At 39.2% G+C, this 16,029-nt stretch overlaps 1 protein-coding gene across 2 annotated transcripts; it reads right to left on the reverse strand.

The window, feature by feature from the left end:
• Window positions 1-481: 481 nt before the first annotated feature.
• On the reverse strand, window positions 482-15,904 carry ATP6V0A2 (ATPase H+ transporting V0 subunit a2). 2 transcript variants are annotated; one of them, XM_056504243.1, is made up of 21 exons: window positions 15,700-15,789; window positions 15,111-15,313; window positions 14,317-14,395; window positions 13,239-13,336; window positions 12,294-12,431; window positions 11,884-11,984; window positions 11,116-11,242; window positions 10,122-10,204; window positions 9,685-9,778; window positions 9,161-9,373; window positions 8,477-8,627; window positions 7,910-8,049; window positions 7,012-7,169; window positions 6,004-6,094; window positions 5,592-5,710; window positions 4,953-5,163; window positions 4,723-4,842; window positions 4,113-4,232; window positions 2,730-2,847; window positions 2,151-2,322; window positions 482-1,318 (listed from the first exon to the last, which is right to left on the reverse strand). In XM_056504243.1, exons 3-21 carry the CDS (start codon window positions 14,330-14,332, stop codon window positions 1,216-1,218), a joined length of 2,373 nt encoding a protein of 790 aa, XP_056360218.1. In that variant the 5' UTR covers window positions 14,333-14,395; window positions 15,111-15,313; window positions 15,700-15,789; the 3' UTR covers window positions 482-1,215. The 2 variants fall into 2 exon arrangements, with proteins under 2 accessions (XP_056360218.1, XP_056360217.1); XM_056504242.1 differs by lacking the exon at window positions 15,111-15,313 and having other exon boundaries at window positions 15,700-15,904.
• Between the last annotated feature and the right edge of the window lie 125 nt (window positions 15,905-16,029).

The raw sequence follows: 16,029 nt of genomic DNA on the forward strand, positions 1-16,029 counted from the left end.
ACCGGCTGCTCCTCACGGCCGCTCCTTCCCCTGGGCACTGGCTGCTCCTCACGGCCGCTCCTTCCCCTCGGCACTGGCCGTCTCTCAGGGGCGTTGATGCCTCCTCGCACCGGCCGCTCTTTCCCCTCGCTCAGCGCCCGCCCTCCCTCACGAGCGCCGGTTCCCCCGGTACCGGCCGCCCCTCACGAGCGCCCCTTCCCCTCAGCGCCGCCTCGGGCCCGGAGAAGGCCACGGACAAACACAGGCCCCGCTCGGCACAGCGCAAACGAGGCTTTATTGGGAATAAGTAGGAAAGAAGTGCAAAATTTAATTTGTGCTGTTCGTATGGCACAGATGTTAAAATATCATGGCAATATCCCCATTTTCACACTGATACAAAAATAATATAAAACAACCCCTGTCCACCTATGCGGCATAAATTAGGTTCTACAACATCAGGGATTGCTGTTGGTGTGTCCTTACAGCCAAACAGAAACAGGGATCGAGGCAAATTCTTTATTCCATGTGCAAAAGTTATTCCTCGCTACAGGGGAAAAAAAGAGGAGTAATACTTCAAATCCTGCATTCTTCCATAACATTAAATATAAATATAAATATAAATATCAGTGTGGCTTCTGAAAGCTTAAAGTAGTAACTCTAGACAGAACCCAGAATGAACAGGTAACATTTCCAGTGCAATTTTAAATATGGCCAAAAAAGAGCACATTGCATTGGTGTGTATAAATTTCTATTAACTTCATAGTCATCCTGGAATACAGACTGAAAACAGACATTGTTTCTATTGCATTGTTGAATGGTTCCCAAAGTGCACAAGATGCAGCTGGGTTAAGTATGTGATTAGTAATGGATGTTTAATATAATGAAAAGTCTTTCAGATAACTTAAAAGTAACCATTCAAGAAAATAAAGAGACTCCAAAAAATTCCTACGTGGGTTTCAGGACAAGCAGTAACAACTTTTTTTTTTTTTTTAGAATAAAATTAATTTACAACATTAGTTTACCAAGAAAAATGTACATTTTATATCTATATACTTTACAAGATGCTCCAGATCTGCTGTGTCTTTCTATGGGAGGTATGTTTTACAGAATTGTTTGGCTGCATTATAAGGCAATCAGTGAAAACCACTTTGTTCCACAAGAAACCATTCATAGGCAAGAACCAATCACACAGTTATTTGCAGACATTTCCAAACATTTCTGCTGACAGCAGCCAAATTATAATGCACCATCTTTATTAAAATGTAAAGAAATGTGCTTAAAAGAGAAAGGCGTAAACTTGTATCCTCCACCGGAGTAGAATTTGTTCTGAAATTCCACCCTGAAACAAGACAAAAAACCAGAATCTGTACATGAATCCATAATGAGTTGTCAAGGGACAGAACTGTGCAACACAAGAAGCTGAACAAAACCAACTCCATTCCTCTCTTGTTTTCTGTGCAGCTATTTAACCTTCCCATCGCAGTCCCAGGCTAATTTTAGGTTTCTCAGGAGACCCACACGAACTGAACTGGGCTCTTTTCTTACTTCTGCCTTACTCATTTGTTTCTGAGTGAGGTATAGTCAATTATTTTGCAGAAATGCACTATCATGAGGGCAATCTGCCATGTACATAGCTCCACCTCCTGTCTTTGGGCACTACATGCCTTTGTTTATATTGTAAATTTCATCAGATTTCAAACTAACCATGCTCAGAATCCACTCCAAAGTGCAGAGCTTGTGATAGCCAGACTAAGAAAGGATTAAAATACCTAAGGGTCAGCAGCCCCACTCATTAATACAAATGTTCTGTTGAACCAAATAAATTGACTGAAACCATATAATGAGATAAGCAGACTGAAATTAAAAATACTTATGCAAGTTACTAATATTCTACATTATGAAAAGCTGCAACACTACAAATCAAATGTACTTATATTTTGTGAATGTGGTTGAATTTAAAATGCATCATAAGCCAATATAATATTTGAATCTACTGAAAATATTCCAGAGGAACAATCAAATCCAACTAACAAGCCATTTATTTAATATAACTAAATAAATGTATTTCAGTAGCAATGAGATTGTTGAATTTTACACTTTCCCTTTTAATAAAACAACTACAATTTTGCCAAGTATATGCTGAAGTGGTATACAGAAAAAACCCAACGTACCAGTGAAGTCGTATGGCATGGAGGAAAGCAGAAAGTCCCTCCATGACCAGCAGAATAAAAACTGTCAGCACAGCAAAGAATGCCAGGACAGGGACGAGCAGCAAGACACCGTACTTTGTATCCACACGGAGACCCACTCTCATCACCATCTGCCACAGAACTTCTGATAACTCTAAAAAAAACCAAAAAGTTGCCATAATTAATGTTGGTACTGAGTACCTTCACCCACTGAGCCCCTCTGACCTGTTCATAACACCAATACAAGAGCACCTGCTGGACATGGGAACTATAAGCAATCCCCTCCCCAGAGAGCTGCCCCCATCCCCTCAAATGTTTCAAGATACACCTCAGTGTCAAAATCAGATCTACTGAGAGCAATATTTTACATAAAGCCACAGTTTTATTTTGGAGGCTTCCACAGATCATGATTAGTTGAAATAGGGATTTTTTTTTTAAATTAAGGAAAAGTGTATTACATAGCAGTATTACTTGAACAGGCCAGCCTCCCTCTAAGAGCATTAAAAATACAAATGCAGGAAAAAACCCACAAAAAATATCAAAAAACCCACCCCCACTTACGTGCATGAGCAAGACTTAATGCCCAGAGTCTCAGGTATGAGGCTGTGTTAGAGATGCATCCCAGACAGTATTCAATGGTGTGAATTACTTGATTCATAAAAACATCTGCAAAGTTCAGCTGAAAGATAAAAACACACTTGTATCAATTTTAACTTGTATCAATACAGAGAAGAAAACATGAGAGAACAAAAACATGCATCAGCAAATTCTTATTACATGGAAGAAGAATTCCACTGAAGGGTAATAAATTGATTTTTATACCAAGTAAATAAAGTGTGCCATGCAGAAGATCCTTATTACAGAGATAACATTAAAAAAAAACCATCAGATACTACAGTTTTCCAGTATTACCTTGCTGATACATAAAAACAAATACAGTTTATGTTTTCTTTTTTACAAGGAATATGATCTCATACCTGAAAACTTTAAGTATTATAACCAGCCATGATTCTAATTCCCATTCTACTGAGGTTCTATGTTTACAATATCAATTTTTTCATGTTTAAAAGCAGGAGTAATTATCAGTAATGCTACTGATAGAAAAATAGCCACATTAACACTCTAAGTTCTAAATATAAATATTTTTTACTTACAGTTTCAAAACTGATATTACTGAAAATTTCAACACTTACTTTGTACAATAGTTTTTATTTGAGCAAATAATTCTTACATTTTCTATACACAAGAAACAAGAGTCAGCTAGTCTAGTCAGACAAGAACTACACATACTCTGCACATTAGGAAACTGAAGCAATTCTTTGTTTTTCAATTCACATGAAATCAGTGGAATCTGCCCAGACCTTTAAAAATTTGCCCAAACTAAACAGCAGCAGTGGGTGGGGACTAGGAATGCTTTCCATGTCCCCCAACCCCCATTACCAACAATCCTCATCACAAGATGTAATTTTCAGACACAGAAAGACTTTTGTCCAGATGCAAAGCCAAGATTAATTAACAGGAAGCTGGGCAGTCACCACCTTGCCTCAAGTTTAAGAATCCATAAAACCAGACAAAACCCAGGATTTTTATCCCACTCTTCAATGTAAGAAAACCTGTACTCCTAAATGCAGAGTCTTAATTGCAAATAAAACACTTTCTGTTTTCTACTACAGATAGGTTGTAGTTTTACTGTAACAGTAATATGAACTGAAATATTAGTATTAGTAATATGTTAGTAATATGTGACTGAAGATACCAAAAAATAATTATGAAACAGCAACAAATAACTATAAGTAAACTGCATTTAGGCACCAAGGTCTCTGTAAAGGCTCAGCTGAGTTTCTTCCAAACTGCTCAGCACACAGCGTATGTGTTATCTATTGACTGCCCACCTCTAATTAGCTTTTAAGAACATCCAAACCAGAGATTAAGTACAAACATTACCTCCTCTGCATCCCCCTCTCTGTGCCCACTGTCTGAATGATTGGCACCTTCTTCGAGATCTTGACACGACAGGAGACAAAGCTCTTCCTCACTCTCTTTTCGGACAAGCTTGTAGCCACTCTACAAAATGGGAATGTATTGCCTCTTCAAGCAGGCTGCCACTGTCATTTCTTAAATTTATTTAGAGTAGTCACAGGCAAAGGCAAAAAGATTTAGTGGAACAAAGTGCTATTATGTGTTTCAGTCCAAAACTTTTTGAACTGAGCAGAAATTGGTAAGACAAGGAGTAATGGGTTCAAACTGAAATTTAGGATAGATATACAGAAGAAATTCTTCCCTGTGAGGGTGCTGAGGCCCTGGCACAGTTTGCCCTGAGAAGCTGTGGCTGCCCCATCCCTGGAAGTGTCCAAGGCCAGGCTGGAGGGGCTTGGAGCAAGCTGGGATAGTTGGAGGTGTCCCTGCCCATCACAGAGGGTGGAATGAGATGAGCTTTAAGTTCCCTTCCAACCCAATCCATTCTATGAAATACCCAGTAAGGACATACTCTGTGCAATAAAACAGCAGCTGAATTCTCCTACACTGAGGAAATGTGTGTACTTTCAGTACTTACCCTGTACATCCTTATGCCACGGCCTCCACTGTGCAACCAGTACAAATAAAGTGGTTTACCAAGCAGCATTACAGGAACACAAAGAAAAGCAACACTAAGTAAAAACTTCTGCAGAGGAATCTGTTGAGGGGGGAAGGAAAATTAGATTAGACAAAATCCAAAGCAGGAAAAGCCATCCCCTTTTCCTTTAAAGTATAGGATTTCCAAAGGCTTGGAAGAGCATTACTCACCTGGCCATTGAAGAAGCTCTTTGTTTCACCACTAGGAAACAGGAACATGTTAATAAACTGTATCAGAATACTGGGGGCAGTAGTCGAGTTCTCTGCAGAATATGCCAACCATTTAAAGAAGATCATGAACACCAGGTAGCCAAATATGGACAACAAGAATAAAAGTTCAGGAATAAAAACCAAATAAATATTATAGGTCTTCTTGAAATGCCTGAAAAGTAGAAATGGGGAAAAAATAAAAATATGTTTTACCAACACAGCCCAAATATGATTTCAATAAAACAAAACACTTTTAAACAGCAAAACTGAGATTACAATCCAGAGCTGATTTCATTTATTCAGTGAAATTTTATCAGGTGGAAAATAAAAACTGTAAGAGGCATGTATCCTTATTTACCAATAAGTGAAATAAAGTCTTGTATTAATTTGTTTCAGGATTTTTTTAGTATTACACAACCATGATGTTACATATGTGAAGGAAAACCTCTCCATTATTGTCTTTTTTTAATAACAGTTTTCACAACTACTCTTATTCTGGTCTCAAAAAATAATTCCAGTTTCTCTTATAAGATTAACTGCTGTAATTCCAGACTTGACAAAAAATACAATGTTTGTATTATTGTAACTTCTTGTACTTACAAGTGGTTAAACAACCCCAATACAACTCCAAATGTCATGTGAGTCACTCCAAAGATGACAGACATTTTCATTTTGAAAGAATTTAAGAAAGTGAGACGGTTGCTTGCCAAATTCCATATCTGAAAAAGAAAACACCAAACCAGCATTGAAGAGCACCATAAGAGAAGGAATAAACCAGTATCCTTTTTCTACTGGGGACCAGAATTCTACCTCAAATGGAGGTCACAACGGAAATTTGAGTAAAAATAGTTCAATATTTGACTTGTCAGAAGAAAAGGTCTTGTTGAGCAGAGAATGCAAACAGGAATATATTTCTTTTCTTAGTCAGATTTATCTTACTTATACTCATACCAAAATCTAATGGACAAAGACTGATCATCACAAGTGGATAATTAAAAAGAATGGAACTAACCGGATCAATTCCAAAGGGATAAGCTCCATTGTAGACACCAGAAACATTTGGATCCAGTGCTAAATATCTATTAGATTTCACATCCTCAATGCTGGAGTGAAAGAAAAACACACTCAGATTTGACACTTTAAACAAAATGACAACATACTTTCAGCTCTTCAGGACACTGCTCCTATAATCCTTTACCCAACTCACCCACTGTGACATTTTTTTTAAAGAGTGAAAGGATTCCTAAGCACAAAAGTCCTAATACAAAAAACAGGGGGGAAAAAAAAAAAAAAAAAAACACAAAAACACCAAAAACCTAGAACCTCACAGTCTGGGCTTAATTCACATTCACCAACTTTCAAAACCAAGTTTATGGATTTTATTCCACATTCCCCTAGAACTCAAAGTTTCATTTTAAAAGTTCACAGTTTGCTTTTGCATAAAATTCATTGACAAATACCCGAAGAAAAACTGCTAGCTTTTTTTCCTTTTGCATCTGGGGAAGTTTCTACTTTATTTTCATATATTTTTCAGTATCACAGCACACACAACCTGCTCAAGTTTTAACTAAAGCCACTGGTCTTGACTATTTGAAGCCACATCCTGTTTTGTAAGGCACCACGAGATCCAAGCTGTGAACATTTGTGTACCAAAGGGTAATGACACCTCAAATTAATGAGGCTATCCCACTCTGAGAAAAAGTAGATTTGACAATTCACATAGACATTTTTTTCTTTTTACTATCAAGAAAAGCTGTGCAGAGACTAATGATTGCCAGGTAATTAATTTACTTAATTAATAGTTAATTTCTTTTAGTAGAGGCTAATGCTGCTCAGCTATTCATTCCAGAAGCATGGACAAATAGGACAAATAAATCCAAAACCAGACCTGTGTTTTCTACTCCTCTGAAAATCTTTAAAGTCAAACCATAACAGGACAGTCAAAACACGTGAACAAAAGGATTAAACTGCTGCAGGAAAAGCATCTCTGGTTTAATGACACAGCAAACATGCTGCTCACCTCCAAACCTTCTGATGAAACATTGCTGAAACATTCCATCCAGATCCAAATATATTTATTGACTTTGAAAAACAGTCATTATAGATCAATCCAGTGTATATGGAAAAGAGCCCCATTAACAGGATCACGTACCGGCCCTCAAATAACATCTTCATTATCTGTCAGCAGTGGGGAAAAAAGAAAAAATAGAGAATATCGACTGTTATGTGAGCAAAAGTTAGCTAGGTGTGTCTAAGAGAAACACATTTTTGGACACAAAAAATTCTAAAATCTAAAATTTATTAGTGAACAGTCATTAAGGAATATGAGCTCCCATGACACACACTGAGATTTTTACCACAGACTTCCTTACACTAAGGAAGGGTCTTTTTAAGCCACTTCCTTCCTGGGACTACTTTACAAGAAATTACACATTTGCAGGCATTCTTAATTGAACATAATTCTAATCAGAGATGCAGGTGTTCCTGCATTCCAACCCATATGATTGAAAAATTAAAGTGAAGTTTAATAAATTTCAAACTGTAATTCTTTTTATAAACAACAGAAGGTGCAATTTGAAAAATCATTTTCTCTTCACGTTGTCATTGTAATGACATTCTGTAAAACATATCACTGAGTAGTCCTGGTAGAAGGAAAAACAAGCTTAAAAGCATCAATTTATTTTTCCTAAGTCTTTCATTACAACTTGATTATTTCTGCTCTTTCAACGAGAAGTAAATAGCTTAAAATATTACATTAATCACAAGGAATATGGGGGCTTTAAACACAGAAAATCCTAAAAGAATGGTAAAAACCCTAATTAAATATCTGTGCAAAAAAAACAGTGCTTTCCAGAAACACAGCGACTATTCAAATGATCTGGCTGGATGGGAAGTAAATAATTTGTAATTCCTTTTACCTCATCTTGTGCTCTCTTCAACCTAGGGTGGTTTTCATACAGTATTGTCAGGAGTGCAAATAAGAACATGAGCAGCCCATGCCCGAAGTCTCCAAACATAACAGCAAACAAGAAGGGGAAAGTGATGATGGTATAGAGAGCTGTAAGGGCAACACAGCAGATTTCAGGCACAGCACAAGAGATTCTGTCTCCATTATCCCCAAGCAATCCCACACTTCAATCTCTCCAAGTTCTTAAGTTTGAAAGACATTTCATCCCCTACTCATAGACCTTTCCCCTAGACAGTAAATTTAACTCAGTTTAAAGCTTGTTTATTGTGTAGCAATGACAACTTCACAGTTGAGCAGTAGCTGACAATTCTGAGGATAATAATATCAGCCCAGGAAATAAAACCCAACCAAACTCAAGCCCACTTCTTCCTCTGTGGGTATATGAGCTACTGAAAATTGTAAAACAGCTACTAACAAGCAGTATGATTGTCACCATTTGGCCTTTGCCAGTGTCCAATTGAGCAAGGCATCAAGGCAAGCAGCAATTGCTCACAGCTCAGCTTTCAGAAGGACCAACCTGGATTAACTTCCCCGTAGCTTCCAACTCCATAAGCATCAACGATGTTCTGGAACCCTGAGGTGAATTTATTGGTACGTATCAAAGTCGGAGGAGGATGTGTTGTTGGAATGGTATTCATGAAGGAGGAAATTGTAGCTCCACTCTTCCTCTAATTACAGACAGAAGATAGATTTGTGTAAGATCTCTCTTATTCTAATCAAAGTGAAAACATTTGCTTTATCAGCAGTTTCACTGATCCAAAAATACCATTAAATTAAGCCCTAAGTTTAGTTAATTTATCCCTTTGTACCCCCTCTAAAAGCTGATTATGCACAGTATTCTAACTCTTACTTCGTATCAAGTATCAGATGAGACTTACCAGTCACAATATTATAAAGCAAAGATTTGTTATTATGAATTTTCTCTCTTAAAACAAAAACCATTGCAAAGGAACTGGCACATTCTGCATGACTGCAAATAGCACTGTGGGCCCAGCTGGACTCAGGTCCAATACAGAAGTTATTCAAGAAAATAAAAACACTATACACTAAATAAAGGCTCTGCTTATAAAAACAACTATACAGAGACCCACATCTGTCCATGCCTACTTTTAGCCTATTGTTAATGATTATTTTCTTTCCTTATGTGTATACTTAGTTCAAGCTGACAGCTTTAACATCAGTGAGCATTCAGGTGACTTACTGAGCCTTCCTCCAATGCATGGCGCAGATTCTGGAGATCAGCCACTGGACACCAAACCTCAGCAATTAAACATTTATTTGTGACATCAAAACTGCAAAGGTTGAGGACGTGGTAAATGGCTTTCATCTTCTTCACTTGGATAACCCAAGTATAGATGGATTCTGATGCTTTATACAAGACCTGGCGTAAGTATTCCTCAGTTTTATTCAGCACCTTTGTTTGAAAAAAACCAAAGATATCACTGAGAATGTGACAGTGGTTGTGCTGATCACAGCAAGAGCACCTTGTACATGTCCAGTGCTGGGCCATGTTTTTAGGAGGGCAAGCAAACCTCTGCTGAAAACAGAGGGCAATGCCAAATGCTGTGAGGTTTAACAGATATGTGCAGCACAAGGGACACAACTTACTGTCCCACCAGCTCCAAAGCTGTATGTATGTTAGAAATTATATTTAACACTGTGATACATCAAGTGATTTCCTGTGATGGAACAGCACTAGCAAAAGGAAACCTGTTCTTTACTCACAGTTTCAAGATCCTGAATACGAACATTGAGCCCCTCGACCACGGCCTGGCGCTCCTCGGTGGTGTCGGGGTAGGGGTACACGTGACAGCGATAGCTGCAGGAACACAGGGCTGTGCTAAATGACCAAACTCCACTAAAAACCTCACCCAGCCCCTGCCACAGCCAAATTTGTAACACACCACCTAATAACCAGGGAACAGATTCATCTCAGAGGCAGTATTTTGCCTGTACTTGGTAAAGACTGCAAGTGAAATGACTCATATATTTATTTGTACGCTGCATAATTATAGAGCTGAATGTAATAAGGGGAGAAACAAATTTAACATAAAAAACCTTGTCTAAAAACCAGCACAAATCAGAAAGGAATGCAGGGGAAAAAACAACTAGAATATACCCCAAGTAGAAAGGAATGTACACATATTAGATTTACTTCTTACCAGTCACAAATCTTCTTAACTTTTTGACCGATTTGTTCACCCCAATACGACACTAAAAAAACAGCCCACTTTGTGGTTTCACCCTAAAAAACCAAAAAAGGTAAAGCTGATGAATTATGTTTTAACCAGCAATTCCACTGTGACAATTATAGAACTAAGTAACAAAGCTGAACAACTAGAAAAAGCTGTGTTAGTAGCAATAATCTTCCATCTGTTATCTGAATAAAATTCAACTGTATCAATATCTCTTTTTTTAATATTAGAGAAAATCAGAAAAAGTTTCCAGGGAAAATAAAAGACATTATAGAACTAAGTAACAAAGCTGAACAACTAGAAAAAGCTGTGTTAGTAGCAATAATCTTCCATCTGTTATCTGAATAAAATTCAACTGTATCAATATATCTTTTTTTAATATTAGAGAAAATCAGAAAAAGTTTCCAGGGAAAATAAAAGACATTATATTTTGCTAGCTCAGAGTTCTTAGTAAGAAAAGAGTATTTTAAAAAGGTAACAAATTAGAATTCAAGAAATAAAAAGAAAGTGACAGATTAGAATGCCATAATTGATTTACAAAAAGATTTTTTTTTAAGTTCACAGTAAAAACTTCACAGAAAACCTGCTGTACTTGACTCTTTATTAACTACTGAATGAACAAATGAAAAGGCTATTAAAAGGCAATGCACTCTACAGACCTAGTTAATAAATATCCAAGCAGCCATTTCTGCCACGTATTTGGACCAAGGTGGCCAATCATAAAGTCACCACAATCCCACAATGAAGTTCTGCACTTCTCAACCTGAACCACAACAAATTAATTACTACTTCTACAACCCTGAATCTTAAATTCTACAAATTCTAATTTTTCAAAATAGTTTTTCCTCCAAGGACACTGGGAAATCATTTCCACTTACTGCAGACAGACCAGAGGAACAATTCTTCCAAACCATATGAAAAGTACAAATGAAATAAAGTGATCATTATAATGTTTACTCACTGTATCCGGATCTTCCAGAGCCTTATCCAACTCTGCATAGGTAAGAAAGGGATAGCCTTTACAGACTCTCCACAGCATTTTTTCAAATGCTTCAATCTTTGCTATGTGAACTAACCCAGATATGAATCTAGGAAAAGGAAAAAATTGAAATATAAGATAACATTTACAAGAAAAATAATTTGAAATTCAGAGTACATCACCACAATAATTTAGTATCTCCCTTGGCTAGGGAAGGAAGCACACCTTGAACAGGAAGTAGCTGGTAATGAAAATGCCAGCTGGTATATAAAATTTTTATTTGCAAAATGAACAGACTACAGACCTGAGCACGTAACTAGAATTACTTCTGACTGATTATTTCTGTGATAGTGAGATCATTTTTTTTTTTCTTGGAAGATACCCACTCATAGCAATGCCAGACATCAGTACTCATTCAGGATTTCGAAGGCAACACAATTAATGTTACATTTATAACTGACACTGCCAGGTGATTAAAACACCGTTTGTTTATCACAGAGAAAGAGTTTAAACAATAGAAGGAAGTATTGATTTAGAGATTTTCCTTGGTTTGATGGAAGCTTTGTGGCAGCTTTTTTTGGCGCTGTCCTGTTTATCTCTTCAAATAATCTGGGTTTGTTATAAAGGTACATTGGGGCCAGGCTCTTGTTGTGGCACACCTGAAATCACTACAGGTCATCTTTTAAGAGAACAACCCATTCTTCACAGCCCCTCATCAAGCACTCCTGAAAAAGCACATTCCATACTCACCCCAGTGAGGCACTCAGTCTGTGCGAGCGGTTGTAATCCACCAATGGCTCATTTTCCACAGAAGGGAATTCCTCAAAATTTCCATGTAAATGGGATTCATACTAACAAATAAAAAGAAAGAACATTCATTGCTTTCAGGAAAGAAAAATCCCTCTCATTTCACTGTTATTCTAAGGAAGAGGTAAATGGTTTAATTAAAAATATAAAACTCATTTCCAAGTTCAATTCAGGCAACAGAGATCCTGGATCTCAAGTGTACTGATCTCAACAATTATAGTCAGTGCTGCAAAATTACACTGTACAATTTATGCTCCAAAATAACACAATCACACCTCTATTTTCAAGCAATTCAAGAGGGAAAATCACAAAAATGCCACACAGCAATCCCTGTCAAACACCCCAAGCAATACCTCAGGTGGCCTCCTGACAAAATTCTGTGTGATCTGTAACATGTACTTGTATTCAGTCAATTCAAGCAGGTTTTTTCTCAATTTTTCTTTGTTTTTAGTTACTTCCCTCAATTCTGTCTCCAGCTTCTGCAGCTGTTCCTAAGACAAAGAGTAAAGAAAAGACAGAATCAGTTACAGGATTTTGGGAAACAGAGTAGGATTCATTTTCAACACATAATAATTTGACAGAGCAATAGGAGTTTCCCATTTCTTAATTAACTAAAGCTCCATAGGTTTTATCCCTCAATCTACCAAAGAGTGCTTTGTATTGAGTACACTTGAGCCTTCACTGGCATCTGTTCAGTCTGCTGCTCTGCCCCTAATTTGTGTCAAAATAATGCAGACCTGGAATAAGAACTGCAGACAGCACAGGGTGGAAGATACCCATTTATTCTTTTAATATAATTACAACATAACAGAATGTTATTCAAAATTAGATCTGTGTTTTACAAGCTCCTACATTGAATGCAACACTAGAAAAAGCATTCAGAGAAAACAGCACCACGTTTTGCTGTGTGACCAGCACCTGCAGAGCCTTGGGCAAGCAAAATTCCCACACAGCTGGAAATTTTGGATGCACAAAGAGCCTTAGGTAAGTACCAAAGCAATAAATGAGACTGAGGGACTGCATCTACAGACAGTCTGGCTGGAACAGTCCAATCAAAAAACAACAGACTACTGCACGCTTCCTGAGTTTGCTTTCATCCTCTCACAGGAATTTTGTGTTAATACCAAAACCTCACTGGCTTTGAAGTCAAACTGGCAGCAAGGAATCAGACAAAAAGAAAAACAAATGCTTCTGCCCACCCTCCACACCCTGATAACTTAAATCATAAGTGGCAAGACAGCAAGTCATTAAGATTGAAATTAAATTCCAAGATTTAGGATCTGTTTAGTGGAAGTTACCTGGATTTCTAAAATGTGTTTCAGCAAGGGGGCAGGAGGAGCAACATCTCCTTCAGGAAGTGGAATATCTGCTTTTTTAATTTCTTGTACTAGATACCCTGGAGTGAGAAGAAAAATGGAATCAGAAAGGAAACTGCATTGCCCACACTTCCTAGAGTGCTGCAAAGTTGACCTTCAGCTGTTCTTGATGGTGCTAATCACACTGCAGCATCAAGCCCTGGCTATTTTATTCATTCATTCTAGCAACAATGCACACACAGAAGTCTTCACAGAAGAACTTAGAGAGTGGTGGGGATAAAACACAAACTATTCCTGCCTTGGAAGTCTGCAGAAGCAAACAAACTTCTCTTTCCCAACAAGTATTTTCTAAGAAGCTTTTACCATTTCACAGAACCTCTTTGTTGCTGCACAGTGTCACTTTCTGCTAATGGTGCAATAGTGTCACTTTCTACCAGAAACAGGCATGCTGCTCACTGACCCATGTTTGGAATTAAAAAGTTTTTAAACAAAGCAACTTAAGCAACCTTGACAACAAATGCAGCTCACACTGGGCAGGGGAACTGCCAAAATAGCTGCTGGCATGACCAGCACATGCCTCTGATGAGAGACTCCAATCAAAGGAATCCTTCAATTTTAACTTTTCCTCAGGATACACTGAAAACATCTGCATCTTGGCTGTAATGCTCTATATACCCTTTCCTCTATTCATTAACTATCATGAGAACACAATTATTAATAACTTGAGGTGCTTTTGAGGGTGGAAAATCAACAGCATTGAGTTGCACAACATGAAAAAACAGTGAATATCTTACTGTCAAGGATTAATCCACAGTAAAGCTTCCCTTTTCCTAGCAGAGTTTTAAGTAGTAAACACTGAAACAGCCTCATCTATTTATCAGCAACACATTAGCAACTTCTTCACCTCTGAGCTTAAATAAACCCCAAATCTATATGTAGTGTAAATAAATGTCACAGCTTACAAACCCTGGGAAGGTTAAAAAAACCTGTAGCTGAAACCTGTAGTGCCACTCTAGTAATGCCACAGGTGAGAAACTGCAGATGTGAAAATAAAGCTCACCAAGTATTCTTTCCATTTCTTCACATTTCTTCACTTCATTCACATATTTTCTCTGAAACACACTTACATTTGGGTTAAGCTGAAGGAGAAGGACAAAATGCTTATTAGGGATTTGAAATAGTAACCTCCCCTAAAAAACCACAGCTGTTCCTGCAACTTCCTGGAGACAATTTGCATGAACTCTCTGCTCTAAGTGTTTTTCAGCTGAGAAGGCACAAAAACCTAAAATGATTATAAAGTCATCAAATAACAAAGTTTGTTTTATTAAAGCAGAATTATCCATGCCACTGGCTAATTTTAATCAAAGAAAAAAATAACAAGGTATACTGGAGAAAACATTCCTAATCTTATTTTGACAGTTTTAAAACATTGCTTAATGACTTCAAATTAACCATTTTAAAAAACTGTTGTGATGCATTTCCACAGTCTATTTGAAATATTAAATTTTACATACATCCCCATAATATGAACATGCAATATCTGACTACTTATCCAGCTATTAAATCAGAACCACTAAGGCATTATTTCTACAATAAATGGTGTATCAGATAACTAGAAAGACATCAAAATGTTAAACATACAGTCATGTAAAAATGATTATTCTTACAGATCTGTCTCCCTCTCCCTGCCATATTTGCTAACTAGCTGTTTGTCTTCCCAGCTTTCCCTGCGAAGATTTTGCAAGCTACATTTCTAATGCATATTTGGAAGACGTTCCAAAGTCTCAGCAAGCAAAGATCATATAATTATGATGAGACAGTGCAGAGACGTGGCTGATTATTGCCCAGCCCAACTTTATGTCAGGCAGGCAGGCACTGAGCTTCCTGCAAGGTGATGTGCCCCTCCAGAACAGGAACCTGTGCTCAGTAAAGGTGGAGAGCAGGAGTTTGTGTCTGTCAGTGGGGGATGGATGTGCACACACGCTCAGGCTGAAGGCACTGAGGCTGCAGCTGGGTCAGGGGATCTCGCTGCAAGTAACCCAGAGTTGAAGCCACTTCTGTGAGAAAGGTGGGATATAGTCATAGCAAAGCATTCCTCTCGAGAGCGCCGCGGAGCCCGGGGCTCCACACTGACTCCCCATCACCCATCCCAGCCACCCGGGCCCGTCCCGGTGTCACCGCTCTGGGTGACCCTGCCTTGGCAGGGGCTGGACCGGATCATCTCAGAGATCCCTTCCAACCCGAACAATTCTGTGATCCTGCTTTCGGGCGAATGCCACAGAGGGCCGGGCCATACACCTGCCAGTCGGGAGCCGGGGACAGACGGGAATTCAAGCAGTTTCCACCGCCCCACCGCGGCCAGGCCCACCCCTTCCCTCGGCTCGGCCCTCAGGCCGGGCCCCTCAGGCTCCCCGCACCCCCAGTGAGCCCCGGCGCTACTCACGTCTCGGAACTCGGCCAGGCCGCGCTCGCCCACCTCGCTGAGGCACTCGTAGGCCGAGCCGCTCTGCAGGAAGAGCTGCGCCAGGCACACGGGCTCGCCGCGGAACAGCGCGCCCATGGCGGCGGCGCTCCCGGCGCGGGGGGCTCAGCGCGGCGGGCGGGCGGAGCGCGGCCCGGGGGCGGCCATGGCGGGGCGGGCCCGGCTCTCGCTTCCGGGGCGGGGAACGGGCGGGGAACGCGGCCACAACCGGCGGCGGCGCGGGCCGCGCTCGGGCACTGCCGGCGGAGCTGCCGGGAGCGGCAACCGCTGAGAGAGAGAGGGGGAAATGCA

Source organism: Oenanthe melanoleuca, chromosome 15 (genome assembly GCF_029582105.1).
Source record: "Oenanthe melanoleuca isolate GR-GAL-2019-014 chromosome 15, OMel1.0, whole genome shotgun sequence".
Classification (NCBI taxonomy): domain Eukaryota; kingdom Metazoa; phylum Chordata; class Aves; order Passeriformes; family Muscicapidae; genus Oenanthe; species Oenanthe melanoleuca.

Excerpts from the sequence above, each read along its gene's own strand:
- ATP6V0A2 (XM_056504242.1), bottom strand. The coding sequence starts at position 15,816 with ATGGGCGCGCTGTTCCGCGGCGAGCCCGTGTGCCTGGCGCAGCTCTTC. Across the intron at positions 12,432-13,238 it reads AACACATTTTAGAAATCCAG|GAACAGCTGCAGAAGCTGGA; the intron begins GTAACTTCCACT and ends TCTTTGTCTTAG. Across the intron at positions 5,164-5,591 it reads TTGGGGTTGTTTAACCACTT|GCATTTCAAGAAGACCTATA; the intron begins GTAAGTACAAGA and ends TCTACTTTTCAG.